The sequence below is a fragment of the Coturnix japonica genome, unplaced genomic scaffold, assembly GCF_054131305.1.
Source record: "Coturnix japonica strain WE unplaced genomic scaffold, WE-NBRP24 Scf050, whole genome shotgun sequence".
NCBI classification, from domain to species: Eukaryota; Metazoa; Chordata; class Aves; order Galliformes; family Phasianidae; genus Coturnix; species Coturnix japonica.
In genome coordinates, this window is record NW_028188953.1 from 581,256 (window position 1) to 598,931 (window position 17,676).

The following is a 17,676-nucleotide window of genomic DNA, read 5'->3' on the forward strand; positions in this document are numbered from 1 at the left end:
TTTAGGGGTTTTTAGGGTTTATTAGGGGTTTTTAGGGATTTTTAGGGGTTTTTAGGGTTTTTAGGGGTTTCCGTGGATTTCCACTCTATACACGCAGGTGTATTCCGCGTTTCCCCAGTTGTTCCGCACATCCAGTTTGAACTTTCGATACGACTGAAGGGGCTTCTCCTGCCAATGCAAAGAGGAGAGGCTTCGTTATGGGCCGGAGGGGGACCAGTGCCACATAGTGCCCCACAGATCCCACTGTTCGCCCCATAGATATGGGTGAACCTAATACACAGTCGGTGATTTCCTGGAATTCAGATTCATATTCAATAGTTGTTTAGCATGCCTTGCAGGCAGCTGGCCTCCCCCCTTGCACTTGCCATACCTGAACGTGGAAGGTCTGGGAGATCTCTCCGTCCACGTTGTAAACAAATGACCCCAGGAGAGTTTCCTCTTCGTCCTCATCCACTCCCTCAAAGAGAAGAGATGATGGCGGTCACACTTAGGCAGGCCGTGCCATAAAGAACACACTGAGGCCAAAGGTGGGAGCCCTTCCAACCCTCCCTGTGCTCTGGCAGGATTGGAGCACAAAGGAGGGTGAACCTGAGTCAGGGCACGTGGAGCAATTGCTCCCAGCTGCTCGGCCACAAAGAGCCCTAGAGGCTTTTGGAGACATGGAACCACCCGAGGGATTCGGTGCCCTCAGGCAGGATGCTCTGCAGCAGCCCACCTCTGAAATTTGGGAGCTCCCAACAGTATGGGTCATATGGGGCTCTGTTGGGTGTCTACTGTGTGGCTCTATGGTGCTCTATGAGCTCTTGTGTGGCTCTATGAGGTCTTACAGGGCTCTATGTGGCAGTTATGGGGCTCTGTTGGGTGTCTGTAGGGCCCTTATGGGGCCCTGTTGGGTGTCTGTGGGGCACCATGAGGCTCTTTAGTTTTCTATGAGCTCTTGTGCAGCTCTATGGGGTCTTACAGAACATTATAGGGCTCTATGGGGTGTCTGTGGGGGCTCTACAGGGCTCTTTGGGGTGTCTGTGGGGGTCTATGGGGTCTTATGTTGCGGTTATGGTGTTGTGTTTGTTGTCTCTGGGGCTCTATAGGGGTTCAGTGGGCTCTTATGGGGCTCTATGGCAAAGCTTTTTCCTCGGGGCCCTCCAGAAGCAGCAGCAGGCAGAGACTTACCAAGATGGCAAAGTCTCTGGGGGCACTGCTGACCTCCCCAGAGGGAGACACTGCCTTGGACACGTGCCACACAGTGAAAGCCGTGGGCCAGATGTTCTCCGGCAGCTGGATGACGGCGTGGCCCTGAGATCCTTGGAAAGCCCAGCAGCTTCCAGCAGAAACATCGGGCTGAAAGGAGAAAGACGCGTCCATCAGTGGGGAGGCAAAGAGCCGCCAGAGCTGGATGGTGGGCAAGGAGCACAGACCTTGTCTTCTATGGGGCTGCCCGTCATGGAACGCTACTCAAGGGATGGGAGGGCAATATGCAGAGGTTTGGACAACAGCTCTGGAGTCAATTGCCTTTCTCTGCTTGCACAGAGCCGGCGGGGCAGCCCTCCCCAGCATCTGTCAGCCCAGCACCCTCCCAACGCTGGTGTCAGCGATGTGGGGAAGAGTGTGGGCTGAGCAGAGCAGCTGGGGCAAAGGAAATGGATGTGCAGCCAGAATGGGGTGAGGATGAGGGGGAAGGATGGAAGGGGAAGGACTGGGGGAAGAAAGGACTGGGGGGTGGAGGGGGAGCCCTTATGGGGCTCTGTGGGGTGTCTGTGGGGGGAGGGGGGCGAAAGCAAGGGGGGGAAGCCCACAGTCAGCACTTCTCCTGCCATACCTGCAACATGGTCTCCGGGGACTTCGCGAAGGAAAAGAGGGGAGAAAGCCGGCCTTTCCCACCATAACTCTTGGTTGTCCTCTCCGCATCAACAGTGGCACCTGAAATAAAGATGGACAGACGTGCACTGGAATGGCCCAGAGATGAGCTGAAGGAGGGAATGCTCAATCCCCAAAGCTCTTGGTGGGGCTCTGGGGTGCAGAATCCCTCCTGCTGTGTATGGGAACTGCTGAGTCCCGGCCTGAAGCGCTGATTGGGGAAAGGAGCCGGTCAGCCCTGGGAGCAGAGGGGAAGGGTTTGTAAAGCCTCAGAGATGGGGGGATTAGATGGGAAGTGAGGAGGAAATTCTGGACCCCCAGTGGACAGTGAGGCCCTGCAATGTGCTGCCCAGAGGAGCCATGGAGGTGTTGGAGACCAGGTTGGATGAAGCCCTGAGCACCTTGATGCAAAGCCCTGTCAATGGCAGGGAGTTGGGCTGGGATGGTCTTAAGGTCCCTTCAGACCTCAGCCAGCCTAAAGCTCTGTGAGATATCTGTGATGGAAAGCAGAGCTGGGCAGGTTTTGGGGAGCGCAAAGCTGAGGGTAGTGAAGAGCTGTCTACATACCCAAGGATTTCAGAGCCCAGTTGGGCATCCAGTTGCTCTTTTCCACAGCTGCCTCCATTGCGTGCCGTGTCAGCTGCAGAATTTTCTCTCTCTCGAGTCCGTGGATCCCGTTCTCTTCCAGGACATCAGAGAGTGACTCGACAATGAGCTCCTTCCTGGCCGACAGCTGAACCAGTGGGTTCCTGAAGGCAAAGCCAAAGCAAGTCTTGTTCAGCAATGTCCACCCCGCAGGTCAGAGTTCCAGTGCCATGAAGTGAAGGATCCCAGGGGGTTGTGCTCTTCCTTATCCCCCAGCCCCTTTGGTTCCTTTGCTTTGCCAAGGGCCACATAGAGCACACAGCCAGCTGAGGCCACACTGCAGAGCCAGGTGCATGGCAAGGAAGTGTCCTTACCCCATAGACAGGAGCTCTTGCCCAGGTCCTGCAGACACCACCTGGAAGAGAAAGGCATTGATGGGAGGAAGCATGAGGAGCACGGCCAGAGCTTCCAAAGCAGCTTCCCAGGGAGCCGCTGGCAGAATTTCCTGCTGCTTCCCAGCACTTTGCAGAGGACCACAGCCTGTGGGCACCATGAGGCTCTTTGGTTCTCTATGAGCTCTTGTGCAGCTCTATGGGGTCTTACAGAGCATTATGGGGCTCTACGGGGTGTCTGTGGGGGCTCTATAGGGCTCTATGGGGTGTCAGAGCATCTGCTGCTTCTCTGTTTGCTTTCCCATCCCCTCCAGACTCCCCAGTCCCACGGATGGGCCAAAGGCTCCTTCTTCCCACGCGCTGTTGCCTTCAGCTCCGTGCTGGGCACTGGGAAGATGCTGCCACACCAAAACCTGTCCTGCTGCCAAGGCAACCCCCAGCCCGGCTCCGTCTCAGCAGTGATGAGCCCATGGCCAAACTGTCCCCACGGAGGCAGAAGGGCAGAGCTTTGGCCTCTGCCGCACAGCGTAGCACTGACCTGCAGGGCATTCTGTCTCCAAACTCCCAATATCCAGAGGATGGCTCCAGCTGTGGGGGACATCGGTCGGGAGAGACCATTAGTTTGCCAGACTGCTCTGAGCCCTGCAACCCATTTCCCTCCTCCCAACCCAGCCGTGTGGGACGGTCCTGCTCCTGGGCTGTGCTGGGATGGCTTTGGGTGGGGAACACTCACCAGAAAGGACCACTAGAGGCAGGACGGGAGTCCTCCTTCCCTCCTCTTGGCCGACGCGTTGCCTAAGGGAGAGATCAGATGGTGGTTATCACGGCCCAGCGCGGGGACACACACGGTCTGCTGGGATCCTTGGAGCAGACGGCTGCCATGGCTTCCTCTGCCCAGCAGAGATGTGAGTCCAGGGAGGGCCCGTTAGCAAGAGCTGCTTAGTGCCACAGCACCCATGGGACACGTGAGAGTGAAGGGCTGTGCTGTGCTGTGCCATGGGGGGCAGCAGCCTTGCCCCAGTCGGCTCTCCCCAGAGCAGGAGCAGGGCTGTGCCCACGGAAATGGAGTTTGGGCTGCCTGGCTGGAGAAAGCCCAGCAGCACGCAGCGGTTCTGCCTTCCCCTCCCCACATTCTGGCCCTGCTGCACCCACCTGCCCAGCTGGGCTGGCATTTTGGCTCCTTCACTCGCACAGACACAGAGAATGGCTTGCTCTCCTCCCAGGACACAAGCACCTCTTCTCCACTCGCCTGCTCTGCACTCCTCACAGGACTGCAGTGCTGCACAGCTCTGCAGCGTGCCTCAGCAGGACGGCAGGTTCTGATGTCATAATGGCTGACAGCTGTGAGGGCCAAGTGACGCCTTCTATGAGCTCACAGGGTGTGCCCAGGAGGGACAGACCCTGTGGGTTTGCCCCCAGCCCAAGGCTGGAATACCCTGCGCTCGGAGCTCCTTTGGATGCCCTGGTAAAGATGTCTGTGCCATTGCACAGCTGCTCCCGTCCTGGGCACGGACAGGCCGTGTGCTTCTGGTGGGGGCTGTGAGAGTCACAGACTCATAGAATGGCCTGTGTTGAAAAGGACCACAATGGTCATCCAGTTCCAACCCCCTGCTGTGTGCAGGGTCGCCAACCAGCAGCCCAGGCAGCCCAGAGCCACATCCAGCCTGGCCTTGAATGCCTGCAGGGATGGGGCATCCACAGCTTCCTTGGGCAACCTGTTCCAGTGCGTCACCACCCTCTGGGGGAAAAACTTCCTCCTAAGATGCATCCTAAACCTCCCCCGTCTCAGTTTAAAACCATTCCCCCTTGTCCTATCACTGCTCACCCTCGTCATGGAGTTATCTGGATCAATCTATGTCCATAACAGGGGGCTAGTTGGCCTTTGGGCTCCCCGGCCCCCAATATTGGGAAGGGAAAGAGGTAGGAAGATGGGAGCTGGGCTAAGGAAACAAACAGAGCAGTGGCAACGATCTAAGGAGGAAGACTTACTTTACTAACTACGATGTTGGGATGCAAGATTACACAATATAATACAGTCTAATTGAACCTGAGGGCCTCTGGAACGTGTAGTTCTTCTCTGAGCTCCACAGGATGTGATGAGGTGGGAAACCTATAGCAAAAGGTACAAATCCATGACAGCTTGGCTGGGGAGGAGTTCCCAGCTCCAGCGCTGCCTTCCATGGTGTTGCTGTGAAAGGGTGGATGAATTTGGAACCTGGAAATGCCAATTTTGGGGGTTGGATACGAAATCTGGGACTGGGGAGAGGGTGGGGAAGGAGGATCCCTTGGGAATAGAGATGGAGAGGAATGGGCTTGGATTTCAGTGCCAAAGGAGTAATGTTGGCCCAAGGGGACACACAGAATCATAGAACAAACCATCCCTGGTGGGAACAAAGCCACAAAGCGCCATCTTCACCACTGATGGGAGGGGAGCTGTCAATGGGGACACCAAAACCATGACAAACAGCAGCAACGATCTGAGGAGAAACAAAGGGATTTACTCAACATGGTGTGGGAATGCAAGGTAGCACGCTGTAATACCATATGATGAAGATTGAAGCTCATCAATCAAATGGAATGAGAGTGTCCAAAAGGTGGAAAGGCCTCACCGTGATGCCGAAGGGAGACGCACCGTCAGGTGGAGCAGCAGGGAGGAGAGCCGAAGGAAAAGGGATGTCAGATGAGCTACTGAGGCCCACGCAGAGGTTTGCCCTTCCAGAAGCTGGCAAGACCCAAACTGCTTTTCCCAGCATGTTCTTTACATGCACTGCAGGGACCTTCTCTCCCTTGACAGTATGTAGGGAGCTGGCAGGACCACGGCAACTGATAGATCCTCGGGTGTTGGCCAACCAAGTGGCTTCTGCCCAATGCTTCTTCCAGTGCTTCAATGTCCCACCACCCATTGCTTTCAACATGGTTTTTAACAACCCATTTTGGCGTTCAGTTTCACCAGAAGCTGGTGCATGGTAGGGGATGCGATAAATCCACTCCTTGCCATGATCTTTGGCCCGAGTATTTACAAGGACAGTGTGGAAATGAGCCCCATTCTCTGACTCGGTCCTTTCTGGAGTGCCATGTCACACAGGACTTGTTTCTTGAGACCTAATATGGTGTTTAGAGGGTAAATGGGGTAAATGGGGTACTGCGTATGTTTCAAGCCACCCAGCGGTCGCCTCCACCATGGTAAGCACATCAGGATCTGGACAGGCTGGATGTCTGCACTGAAGCCAATGGGATGAGGTTCAACAAGACCAAGAGCCGGGTCCCGCACTTTGGCAACAGCAACCCCAGGCAAAGCTCCAGGCGTGGGGCAGAGTAGTTGGAAGGCTGCGTAGAGGAACTGGACCTGGGGGCACTGGTGGATGCTCAGAGGAACATGAGCCAGCGGTGTGTCCAGCAGGCCAAGAAGGACAACAGCATTCTGCCTTGTATCAGAAACAGCGTTGGCAGCAGGAACGGGGCAGTGATTGTCCCCCTGTTCTCAGCTCTGGTGCTGTGTCCACTTTTGGGCCCCTCACTGCACGGAAGACATCACGGCCCTCTAGTGTGTCCAGAGGAGGTGACTGCGGTCATCTGAAGGCTTTGTTGGTATTCGGAGGGTTCCACTGATTGTCAGAGATGTTCACTGACCATCAGAAGGCTTCGTTGATCAACAGGGGGTGTCATTGGTCATCAGAGGGCTTCGTTGGTCATCGGGGATTGGAGGTGTCCATGGGAGGGGATATGCAGACCTTGATCTGGGTGGTGGGGTTGGGGCACTGATGCAAGAGGCCTAAAGCAGACCCAAAGGAGAGACAAGTGGCTGCAGTAAGAGGGGCTAAAAGGAGGGTGACGTGGTCACACTATGTCCATGCAGAGGTGGATCAAAGGGTGTAGGGTTCGGGAGGAATTGTATGGAGGAGCTGAGAGAGAGCAGAGGGAGGGTATTGGGGCTGCTTGGCAGCATGAGGAGCTCCATCCTTTAGAACTTTGGAGCAGGTGATGAGAGAGGGTGGGGAAGCCCACAGGGGTGCAGGACATGGTGTGCCTGGCATGGAGCTGGGGAAGCCTCCCAGCCCTTTGAGGTGGCCACAGCCAGGCAGGAACAGATCCCAGCAGTCCCTGCTGAGCATGAGAACAAGGACACAGACACACAGCCTGTAGCTTTGCTGAGGGATTTATTGATCATCAGAGGCTGTCACTGATCATTGGGAACTTCACTGGGCACTAAAGGGCAGCACTGGCAAGGAGCAGCCTCGTCCCTGCAGGGTTTGTCTGAAGGACTCAGGGCAGGAGAAGGACTGGCAGCAGCCAAGAGACCCGGGACAGGACGTTTAGTCCCCTGGGGACAGAAGCCACAGCCCCTGTCCCAGCTGCATGGTGACTCTGGGCCATCCATAGGGCACCCTGAGCCTGCCCCCTCCAGATCCGTTCCTCTGCACGGCCCCATAGAGCGCAAGGGAAGGGCTGGAGGTGACAGTGCCCAGGTCCCCCTGGAACAGGCCATGAACAATCCCCTCCATGCCATCAATTCCCAGCCCCTGGTGCCCGGTCCTCAGGGCTGCGGAGACACCCACGGTCCCCCAAGTGCCCTGTGGGGATGTAGGTGTCCCCGTGCCGCTCACCTGGACGTGTAGATCCAGGGACACACCGAGGGGACTGAGATAGTGGGACACACTGGGGGCAGTAAGACACACTGGGACACCCTGAAGGCACTGGAACAACGAGGCCAAGGCACGGTCCTGTAGCTTGCTGTCATGGCTTTGTAATGTTGCTGTCAATATTCCATATCATAACATCATGTGCAGAATCATTAGAAGGTTCATACTCCAGTTCCATGGAATAACAACATCCTGAATACTCAGCTCTCAGAAGAGAACTACGTATCCCAGAGGACTTCACAGTCAGAGATAAGTCACGGAGAATCTCTCTCTCTGTTTTATTCGATTTATTAGCCTCAATCATATTGCATTCTATTCTGTTATCATGTATTCCGATATCATATTCAGTAAAATAAGTTTTCCTCCTTGGATTGCCGCCGCTGTTCTTTTCCCATTCCCTTTATCCTTCCCTTTTGGGCTGGGGGCCCCATGGGGCGGCTGCCCCTGTCACGGGCACAGGTAGATCCAGGTAACGCATGACAGATGGTGATATCAGGGAGTAACGTTGGAGTGACATTCCTGGGGTGACATTCTCAGGGAGTTTGGTTGGGGACCTGAAGGTCTGTGATTGAAGAACAGTCCTGGGATGGAAGAAAGAATTCTGATCGTTTGAATGGAACTGCTGTTTGTGGCTGTGGTCACAAAGAACTTGCTTTGTAGAGAGAGCTGACCTTGGGCGTTTATCTTGATTTGGCAAAGACTTATTTTGCAAGCAGGTGTTTCACCTGGGCTTTGTGTCGTGCAATGGACAAGCGAGTGCAGTGTGCAAGTGGAAAAAGGCCTGCAGACCCTGGGGAGAATAAAAGTAACTGTGACGTTCTCATTCTCTGAAATAGGATTAATGATATATTTTGACCCAAATTGTGGCCCTCACACACTCCAAAATTGGATTTATTGCATATTTTGACATGAGTTGTGAAGTTCTCACCCTCAGAAGTTGGGTTTTGCCCCTATTATGGCCCAATATATGATGTTCTTACACTCCAAAATAGAGCTAATGACATATTCTAACAGAAATTGTGACACACTCACACCCTGAAATTTAGTTTATGATATATTCTGACCAAAATTGGCATGGCAGATATCATTTGTCCTGAAGAAAACAAATAGATTTTTCTCAAATTGCTCTGTTATAACAAACTAGAGCCAGGCAGACTGAAGAAATAGGAAAATCTGTCAATCAATCCATCAAAATGCTCTGGCAATCGATGGAACTGTTGGTGCTACAGATACAGCTCGATTTGCCGTTTTTGTTAGAGGTTGTGATAACAGATATAGCGTCACTGAAGAAACAGCTTCTTTGATGCCATTGAAAGTCAAAACTAAATCTCTGGAGCTGTATGAAGCAATAAAAGCAACATTAAAGTGATTTTCTTTCTCCTTTCTCAGCACCTGTGTCTCCAGCATCCCTCCCCCCCCCCCACCCAAGCCTTTCCACGATTCTGTTTCCATGATGTCAATGTGGAATCCTCAGCTGTGGTCTCCTGCTGCTCCAGATGAGTGCTGATCCTCTCCCACCACACAGTGCACACAAGCCCAGGGGGAACCTGGCCATGGCAGCAGAACAGATCTGCATCCTGGAAGGGATGTGAGGTCACAATGCCTGCCGTGCTCGATGAGGTCACAGTGCTCAGTGTGTGTACCCCAGCTGTTCCGTGCTGGCCCCAGCACTTGCTGTGGCTGCAGCGGTGGTGGTGGCAGCATGGCACGAGTGTGGGGGGCCGCGTCCCCCGCCCGCCTTGCTCTCCTCCTCCTACTGATGGCCATGTGTTCCAAGGAGACTTGTGCTGTGCCGTGGCGAGCTCCAGCAGCAGGTGGGTGGGCAAAGATGGGACCAAGTGTAACTACAGGCCAGAGGTCCAGGCTGTTGTCCCTGTGCCACACTGCCCCGGGGCTGCCTTTCTGCAAGGGTTTATTGGGAAGGGGGCCAAGCAGCACCCCAGGAGCCAGGTGTGGGCTGAAGCAGCGCTCCACCAGGGCTGGCTCCAGCCATGCCAGGCCATGGCTCTGCTGCTGGCTGAGCCCACCCTGGAGGTGTCCTATGGGAAAGCTCAGAAGAAGCGTGCTGGGAAAAGCGTGAGCATTTCTGCTCTGGCTTCCCGGTGCTCCCCACAGGCAAATCCCAGTTCCCAACAGAGACACCCAGCTGGAGCCCAGAGGAAGGAACAGGCATCGTTTCCTCTGGTGCTTTAGTGGGAGATCCAGCAAGGAGCTCCCAGTAAGAAAGCCCTGACGGGCTGTATACCCTTCCATGAGGTCCCAGAGGTGTGTTACAAGTGGCCTGGAGAGGGCATTTGAAAAGTTGCTGAGTGCCAGGCTCCAGGTCACCCCGGTTATTCTCTAGCTTTGGCAATCACGGTCTGAGTCTCCCATTCCATTACCTGACCAGTCCCCAGTCACTAAGGGAGAAGGCGCAACATGCAATGGGAACATCTCTCATCTGTTCTTGATTTTAGATGATGATGTTGGAGTTCCTTATCCAGATGTTTTGGTGGATACTGATTTTGTGCCTCAGGGGAAACCCAGAGGTAAGTTGTGTCTGTTTCCTGGAAGACAGAAAAATGAGCGCTGTAATAGTTTATTCAGGTACTTAAGAACCTCCAAAGGTCTTTCAAGTCTCTTTGTGCCGTAAAGGCCGTACACAGATCAGCTGAGAGTAGTTCTTTACTTGGAGAGTTGTCCCATTTCAGTGGGAAGGCAGCCCTTGCCACTCTTTGGAGGAGAGAACCGATGCCTTTGCTGTTTGGGCCATGTCATTCCCCGACCTGCTGCCAGTCTTTGCAGGTCACTGCAGAAAAACCAGGCCCCAGTGTGCAGTGGAAGCTCTCCTCACCTGTGTCTGATCACACTTGTGCCTGCAGGCCCTCTTGGTGGATTACCAGAATGGAGACCTGTCCCTGAACCTGGGGTGGATGCCAGAGGTAAGTCACCAGTCTTCACCTCATGATCTTTACTCATATTTGGTTGTGGAAGTTCAGGAAGGGTTCAGCTTTTTGCTGCCTGGTGGTTTCTCGTCCATGAGAAGCTTGGGCAGTCACTGTTCTTTGGGTGCTGTGTGCACCCACTGTCCCATTGGCTTTCTCTCCATCCATCGGAGATCTTTCTAGTAAGAAAACCCCAATGTTCTTCCATGCTGTCTCTGAGGACTGTTTCACGTGGCCTGGAGAGAGTATCTGCAAAGCTGCTGAGTGCCAGCCAACTGCCCACCTGGCCCCTCTGCAAATTTCAACCCAGCTCTGCCTCCTTTGTGCCTGCGCCATGCCCAGACTTTGCCTTTCTCTCCTTCTTCACAGCGCTGTCAAATCCCGGGGAAGCCCACCACAACGGGGTCTATCGTTTTCTGAGGAATCCAGGTAAGCAGCGATCTGGCAGGAGTTCATAAGCAGGAGAAACATCCTGAAAACCAGGAGCGTGCAAGTTGTGCCCATGCCGGGGGGAAGAAAAAGGGGAGAAACAGGTTCAGGTGCTGCTGAGGGGCCCTGACTTTGCCCCCGAGGAGTGGGGTCTGAGTAGGGGGGGAGAGCTCAGGGCAGCACTCCCTGCACAACACGACCGTGGTTCTTGTCCACGTCACTCTTAGCAGCAACTGATTAAACAGATGCACACACTCTCCTTCTGCTCTAATGAGTTTTGTTTAGTCAGACGACGTGTCCCAAAGGGTCACAGTGTGCCGGCCTGCGGCAGCACTACCCAGCCTCACAAGGCAAGGGTAGGTGAGTGCAAAAGAAATGTTAGAGCATGATGGAGAAGAAGGAGCAAATCTGGCAGAGCCAGAGCGTACCCAAAGCTGAGAGGCAAAATAGAGGCTCCAGAGCGCCTCGATGCGCGGTGCCTTTGGGAGTTCCTTTTGCTTCCCCTGGAAGCAGGGAAGCATTGCAGCCTGAGGATTTTCACTTGTTCCAGGAGGCCAACAAAATGGAAAAGAATTGTGTAGCAATGTCAGACCTCCTTGAGATTTCCATTAAGGCACGAGACACAGCAATGACCATGTTGTTCCTCCAGGTGTGCCTGGTGCAGGACGTGCAAACGCCGAGCAAGTTAAAGTTGGTTGGAAGTTCTACCTGATACTTGCTGGAGCTTCCTTGGGTTCCCTATTGCTGGGGATGCTTCTGTGCTGGCTTCTTATTTACTGGTACAGGAACAGAAAGTGAGTTGTTGACCCCCATCCCCATCCTGCCCAACTCTTTACTGTGGGGCTGCTGTGGGCCAGGAGGCGTTTCTAGTTAAAGCAGCGTAAAGAGACCAGTTAATTGTTGGCTCACACGGTCTGTGATTGACGCAGTTAGATGTTGTCATTGGCTTCAGCCCATCCTTACTGCTGGGCCAGAGACAGGCTGGGAGCTGAGGGTGGCTCTTTGCCATGCGCTGTGAGAATGCAGAGCAGGGGCTCTCCTGTGCCCTCAGCACGTTCCTCTCTTTGCAGGCGCCGCTGGGAAGCTAAAAAATGGGCTCAACAAACCCAGGACAATACCATCGTCTACAGGTCACTGCCAAGCTTCCTACCTGGACTGGATGTCTGACAAGCCCAGCAGCCCCCGGTCCCGACGGGCATCAACGCCGCCCCCCCGTCCCCCACCACCATCCTTCGGGGGACAGAAAGAACCCACCCGGGGTGGAGGCTTGCGGTCATCGGCCAGCACTGAAACAACGTCTGACCGGCAGATGAGCGACAGGCCCAGCAGCCCCCGGCCCCAGCGGGCATCATCGCCGCCCCTCCCCACCCCCACCGCCATCCTTCAGGGGGCGGGAGCGGTCCCCTCAGCTCCGGAGCATCACCCAGCACCCGGACAACTGCTGCCTTGGGGAAGCATGAGAGGCCCGGCAGCCCCCAGCCCCCAGCACCAACTCTGCCCTCTTCCTCCCCTCCAGCATCCATCAGGGGACGCAGAGTGCAGAGGTGGGGAAACAGTCCAAGAGACAGACAACCACTGCCTGGGGGAAGCACAACCAGCCCAGCAGCCCCCCAACCCCCCAGGCACCGTCACCACCCTCCCCCTCCCCTCCACCATCCTTTATTAGGTAGAAGCGCCCCCGCCCCACCGTGTCAGCTTAGGGGCATCAGACACCTGGAAAACCACTGCCAGGGTGAAACAGACCAGGCCCAGCAGCCCCCAGCCCTTCCCCAGCACCACCTCTGCCCTCCTGCTCCTCTCCACCATCCATCAGGAGGTGGGAGCACCCCCAGTGGGTTGGTTTGGGGCACCATCTGACATCCACAGAACCACTGCTGTCATCAATCAGAGTTTTCCAGGCCCCACACTACCAATAAATTGATAGTTATACTACAGTTGTCCGTGTACTGTTGTCGTGTCATTACCTGACCCACTACCAGACCTTGCATGTCACTTGGCATTGGCAGACAGCGATCATACGAGTGGGAATGGCTTTAAACTTCAAGAGTGGAAATGGAGGTAGATGGGTAGAGGAAATTCCTCCCCCAGAGGTAGTGAGGCCCTGGCCCAGGCTGCCCAGAGGATGTGGGTGCCCTATGGCCCGTCTCAGGCAGGGGACGAGGTTGGGAGCACATGATGCAAAAGCTCCAGTGTTTCTGCATAAGGTTTACCAGACAGCAGGCACCATCCTGCTCTGACTAGCAGGCAGTCATTTGCTTTGCAATTAGAAATAAGCAAGCCTTTATTTGAGAAACAGGCTCTATAGGAAAAGATATCAGAAGGAATGAACTCTGGGTGCAGTGCAAGAAAAGAGAAATTCATTTTGTCAACAGCAAAACTGCGGAAACGTGGGTACCATGAAAACAGGCCAGGAAGCCTCTCAGGGAAGGGGGTTTCTAGTGGGACGTGGAGTTAATGGGAAAAGAGGCAGTCAGGCATTCTGGCATGGTCTTGGTCAAGGACATGGACTGGGTCGCCTTCAACTCTTTTCCCTTCTCTGCCCAGAGAATGACAAAGCAAAGCAAACCCCTTTAATTCCCCCTCCAACCTGGCAAGGACTCCCTGCGGGACTTGAGGTGGTGCATAGCTATGAGGTTGCTGGCCAGGTGAAACATCGGCCACTGACGAGTCACGATCCCGTTTGCAGTCCTGATTTCTATGGAGATGATGTCAAAGGAGCCAAAGGTGGGAATCCAGACTCCCGGCAAGTGAAAGAGAAATGAGGCGTGGAAGGGTTATGGGCTGGCTGGAGGAAGAGCTGGAGTTGATCCAGCGTAGGGACAGAGCTTAGGAGCCCTCTCCCAATGTTCAGAGACACAAGCCAGGGCACAGGAAAGGCTTTGGGAAGGGGCTGCACAGTCATCTCCTTCTTCTCGCCCTCCCAAATGCAGCACAGCAGGCAGGGCAGAAACAGCCCCATGGGATCCAGAGGCTTCCAGAGACTTGGATGGGCCCTGAGATACAACACCACCAGCACAAGTGATCCTGCATTGACAGGAAGCCCGTGGGATGCCCAGAAGAGAAATGTGGGCTGAGTTTCCTGCTTTCTGTGCAAACACTGGAAGGCCAAAAACCGGCTGGCCGGCCTGGGGATTCCTATGCAGCCTGCCCGGGGCTCAGTGCCAGGCAACAAAATGGCTGCCTGACCTGCTGGGCCTGTGAGGCCAAAAGCCGGCCAGGCAGTCGGGGGGGACCTTGCCAGGCCTGAAGCTGGTCATGCGGTTAGGGGGGCCCTGCCAGGCTAAAAGCCAGCTGTCTGCTCTGGGGGGCACTGCCAGCTCCAATGCCTGCAGGCCGGGGAAGCCGTTCCAGGCCAAAAGCCTGCAGGCCGGGGTCCCTGCCAGGCATGGATTTAGGCCCCGGGGCTGGTGATGGCCTCTCAGGCTGTGGCTTGATGCCTTGGGGCTGGTGCCGGCCTGCCTGGCTGTGCTGCGAATGCAACCTTGGTTCTGCATCACAGTTTGAACAGGGCAGTTAGGAGCATGTTTTAGAAATACACAAGGTTCCACCCATGCAGTGGTTATTCCTGTGCCTGTGTTCCAAAGCCCAGGCTCCATGAAGGTCAGCACTGTTTTAGTGTTGACCTTGATTGGAACAGAGTTGGATCGTAGGAGGCAGTGTGATCCCACAGAGATGGCACTGAGCAGGAGGAGGAAGAAACCTGTTTGTGAATGGCCAGGTTGAGCCAAACACAGCATGTCGTGTTGTGTTGCAGAAGCACGGAATGGTTGATGTTGGAATGGAGATCTGGGCCCATCTGGTCCAGGACCTGCTGCAACAGGGCCAGCAGAATTGGTGCCCAGGAACACATCCGATGGGTTTGGAGATCTCCCAGAGGAAACCCCACAGCCTCTCTGGGTCTCTGTGCCAGTGCTGCAGCACTTACACAGTGCAGGAGTGCTCCTGATGTTTGGTGGCAACCTCTGGTCCTGCCACTTGGCTCCACTGGATGCTCCACTCAGCCCCTTCTCTCAGGCTTTTGTCATAGAAGAGTTCTCTTTGGGTCCTGTGGGTTCCTGCCCCTGACAGACTGTGGGAACAGACCACCCCCGTGGCCCCACCCTGGCAATTTGTCACTTGCCAAGGACAGAGGGGACAAAGAGGCAGAGGTAGGGGCAGGTGATAAGGAGGGCAGAAACAGCCCCATCCCTGTCCCCTTGTCTGTAGCGGCAAGTGCTGGCCGTGGTGTGTAGAGCCCCAGAGGGAACCTTAGAGGCCATAGCTTGTAGGCAAAGCAGAAGCGTATGGTGCATGGCTTACGGGGCAAAGCTGTGGGGGTTATGGGACAGAGCATCAAGGGCAGTGGTGGTTCTATCGGACACAGCCAAAAAAGGAGGCTTAGAGGCCTTAACAGCCCTGTAGAGCCTAAAGTCCTTGAAGCTTAAGGGTAGGCTTGGAGCCGAGGTACTAAAGGGCTGGACTGGAAGCACTGAGGTTTTGAGGGCCTGATGCACAGAAGGAGGCCAAAAAAGAGACCAGGAGTCCATGAGCATTGACGGCACAAAGGAAGGCTTAGAGCTGTAATGGAGAACACACCTGGAGGCACAGATGCCTGCAAGCTGTCCTAGAGGCATAGGGGGAGGCCTAAAGGCTTAGAGATTGCCCAGGATGCTTAGAGGCCTTAAGGTAAAACAGCCTGGAGGGAGGCCCAGAGCCTGGCCAAGAGGCCTTGCAGCTTAGTAGTCTTGAGGCCAAAGGGAGGCATGGAGGCCAAGCAAGAGAAAGCCTAGAAGAGCAGAGGCCAAGAGGAGCTGGGGGTTGTACTTGTACCTCGAGGTCTGGACACCTACAGCCCAAGAAGCCTGAAGGCCTTGAAGCTGGACTAGAGGTCTTGAGACAGAGAGGCCAAGAGAGCCACAGGGTGGCCCAGGGGCACTCAGGCACCAAAGAAGGTGCAGAGGTGTATGGACTTAGACACCTATGGGAGGGCTTAGAGACATGGAGGTCCAGAGGAAGGCTGAGATGGCTAGAGGACTAGAGGCCTCTCTCCTGGCCTGCAGGCCACGTCTAGTGCTCTCTCTCACTGGCATTCATGGTCTCTCAGCCTCTTGAAAAGCTTCTTGTTCCATAGGTCTCCTTTAACCCCTTGGTTACTAGGCGTAGGCCCTCAGGGCCACCACACAGGCCTGTAGGAATTAGGCCTCAAGGCCGCTGATGATCCACTCCTCTTTGATGGCTGACCAGAGGTGACGGCTGATGAGAGGTTTTGCCCAGGAGAAGGGGGCAGGGCGGCCTATCTGGGCCCAGTGCCCAGCAACAGCCTCCTGCTGCAGTTCCCTGCAGGACGCTGGTGACTGTCACAGGCTCTGCTGCAGAACACAGACATCAGGACGCTAAGTGCTGGCTTCAGTTTAACTCTTTATTTCCTCTCTCCCTTTGAGCATCCTCTATGACCATAACTGACCGGTCCTGACTGCACAGCACTTCCCATTCACACACACAACTCCATCAGTAAGAAACAAAACAAGAGAGAAAGTACCAATCTGAACAGCCAGCAGGACCTGGCTAAGCTCTGCTGTGTGATCTACCCCTGGATCTGAGGGGTCACTGTCGGGAAGTGCCCGCTGTGACAGAAGCCAGCCACCAGGGACATCCCTACATCCAGCACATCAGCATCAATGGAGCCAAGGATGGGAGCTGGAGATCCTTCCGCAGAAGGCCACCTGATCCCAGAGCAGCCATTGCAATGTGCTCTGCAGCTCTGTCAAATACAGCCAGTGGAGGTCAACAGACACAACTTGAGCATGGGGCCGGGGGGTTGGGGAACACAAGCAGTGCCCTCCAGGCATGCAAGCAGGGCTGCTGGCTGCTCATGGCAGTGCCATGGGGTTTCCAAAGCAGTTTCCACACTTTGCCAGGGTTGGATGGGACTTTCAGTCCATTTCTGTATTGGGATTCTCTCCCTTGCAGGTGATGCTGACGAAGCCCCAGGAGCCCAAGGCGGCACATGGCTCAAACTAGGAGCTGCAGGTGTTGGCAGCATGAGCTACGACTTCTTCCTGCTTGGGGTGCAAGGCCGAGAAGGCGTGGAGGGCTGCAGGCCAGCCAGGAGATGTCACAGCACGGATGGAATCATCCGGAGCCTGTGTGCTGTCACAATGCGCTGCCATGACATCGCCGGGCCCTCCCCAATTTGCATTACTGAGGGGTTCTGTGTGGTCACAGGGGATCTCTGGGATCCCTATGCGTCTCTATGGGGTCCTTATCGGTCTCTATCAGGTCCCTAGCGTGGCTCTGTGTGGTGATATGGGGCCCCTTTGGGCCTCTTTGGGTTGATATGGGTTCTCTAAGGGTAACTTTGGGTTCCATAAGGGTCTCTATGGGGTGATATGGGAACCCTATGTGTCATTATAAGGTTTTTAAGGGGCAATATGGGGTCCCTGTGGGGTCACTGGGGATCTATGGGGCTCTATGGGGTCACAAGAGGTCTTCATGGGTCCCTAAGGGGCTCTATGGGGTAATATAGTGCTCTACGGAGCTCACTGGGGTCCCTGAGGGGCTCTCTGGAGTCCCTGTGGGCCTCTTTGGAGTCTGCTTGGGGCTCTATGGGACTATACGGGGTGATAAGAGGTCCCTATGGGGCTCTTTGCGGTTTCTGAGGGGCATTCCTTGAACAAAGGTTGAAGGGAAAATAATGAAACACGGAAGCAAAGGATGGCAACAAAGATAGAGAAAGCAATGTTTGGGTTGGAAGAGAACTGGAAGATCACACGGTTCCAACCCCCCTGCAGTAGGCAGGGACACCTCCCTCTACACCACGGTGCTCCAAGTCCACCCAGCCCGGCTTTGTGCACATAAAGACAAACCATGTCT

The 17,676-nt window shown here is 55.0% G+C and overlaps 2 protein-coding genes across 3 annotated transcripts in view; one reads left to right on the plus strand and one right to left on the minus strand.

The window, feature by feature from the left end:
• On the minus strand, nucleotides 1-6,906 carry LOC146752148 (SUN domain-containing protein 2-like). 2 transcript variants are annotated; one of them, XM_085532904.1, is made up of 9 exons: nucleotides 3,984-6,906; nucleotides 3,565-3,626; nucleotides 3,370-3,419; nucleotides 2,814-2,854; nucleotides 2,422-2,603; nucleotides 1,817-1,917; nucleotides 1,171-1,338; nucleotides 371-457; nucleotides 1-168 (listed from the first exon to the last, which is right to left on the minus strand). In XM_085532904.1, exons 1-9 carry the CDS (start codon nucleotides 4,001-4,003, stop codon nucleotides 61-63), a joined length of 819 nt encoding a protein of 272 aa, XP_085389030.1. In that variant the 5' UTR covers nucleotides 4,004-6,906; the 3' UTR covers nucleotides 1-60. The 2 variants fall into 2 exon arrangements, with proteins under 2 accessions (XP_085389030.1, XP_085389029.1); XM_085532903.1 differs by lacking the exons at nucleotides 3,565-3,626; nucleotides 3,984-6,906 and having other exon boundaries at nucleotides 2,814-3,385.
• The window catches only part of LOC146752142 (uncharacterized), a 49,350-nt gene extending 32,232 nt beyond the window's left edge, over nucleotides 1-17,118 (plus strand). The window contains exon 2 of the mRNA XM_085532967.1: nucleotides 16,774-17,118. Coding sequence (XP_085389093.1) covers nucleotides 16,774-16,824 — 51 coding nt within the window. The 3' untranslated portion in view covers nucleotides 16,825-17,118. The remainder of the gene's footprint in view (nucleotides 1-16,773) is intronic.
• The last annotated feature ends 558 nt before the right edge of the window (nucleotides 17,119-17,676 follow it).

Excerpts from the sequence above, each read along its gene's own strand:
- LOC146752148 (XM_085532903.1), bottom strand. The coding sequence starts at position 2,992 with ATGGTGCCCACAGGCTGTGGTCCTCTGCAAAGTGCTGGGAAGCAGCAG. Across the intron at positions 458-1,170 it reads CCAGAGACTTTGCCATCTTG|GGAGTGGATGAGGACGAAGA; the intron begins GTAAGTCTCTGC and ends CTTCTCTTTGAG. Across the intron at positions 169-370 it reads CCCAGACCTTCCACGTTCAG|GAGAAGCCCCTTCAGTCGTA; the intron begins GTATGGCAAGTG and ends TTGCATTGGCAG.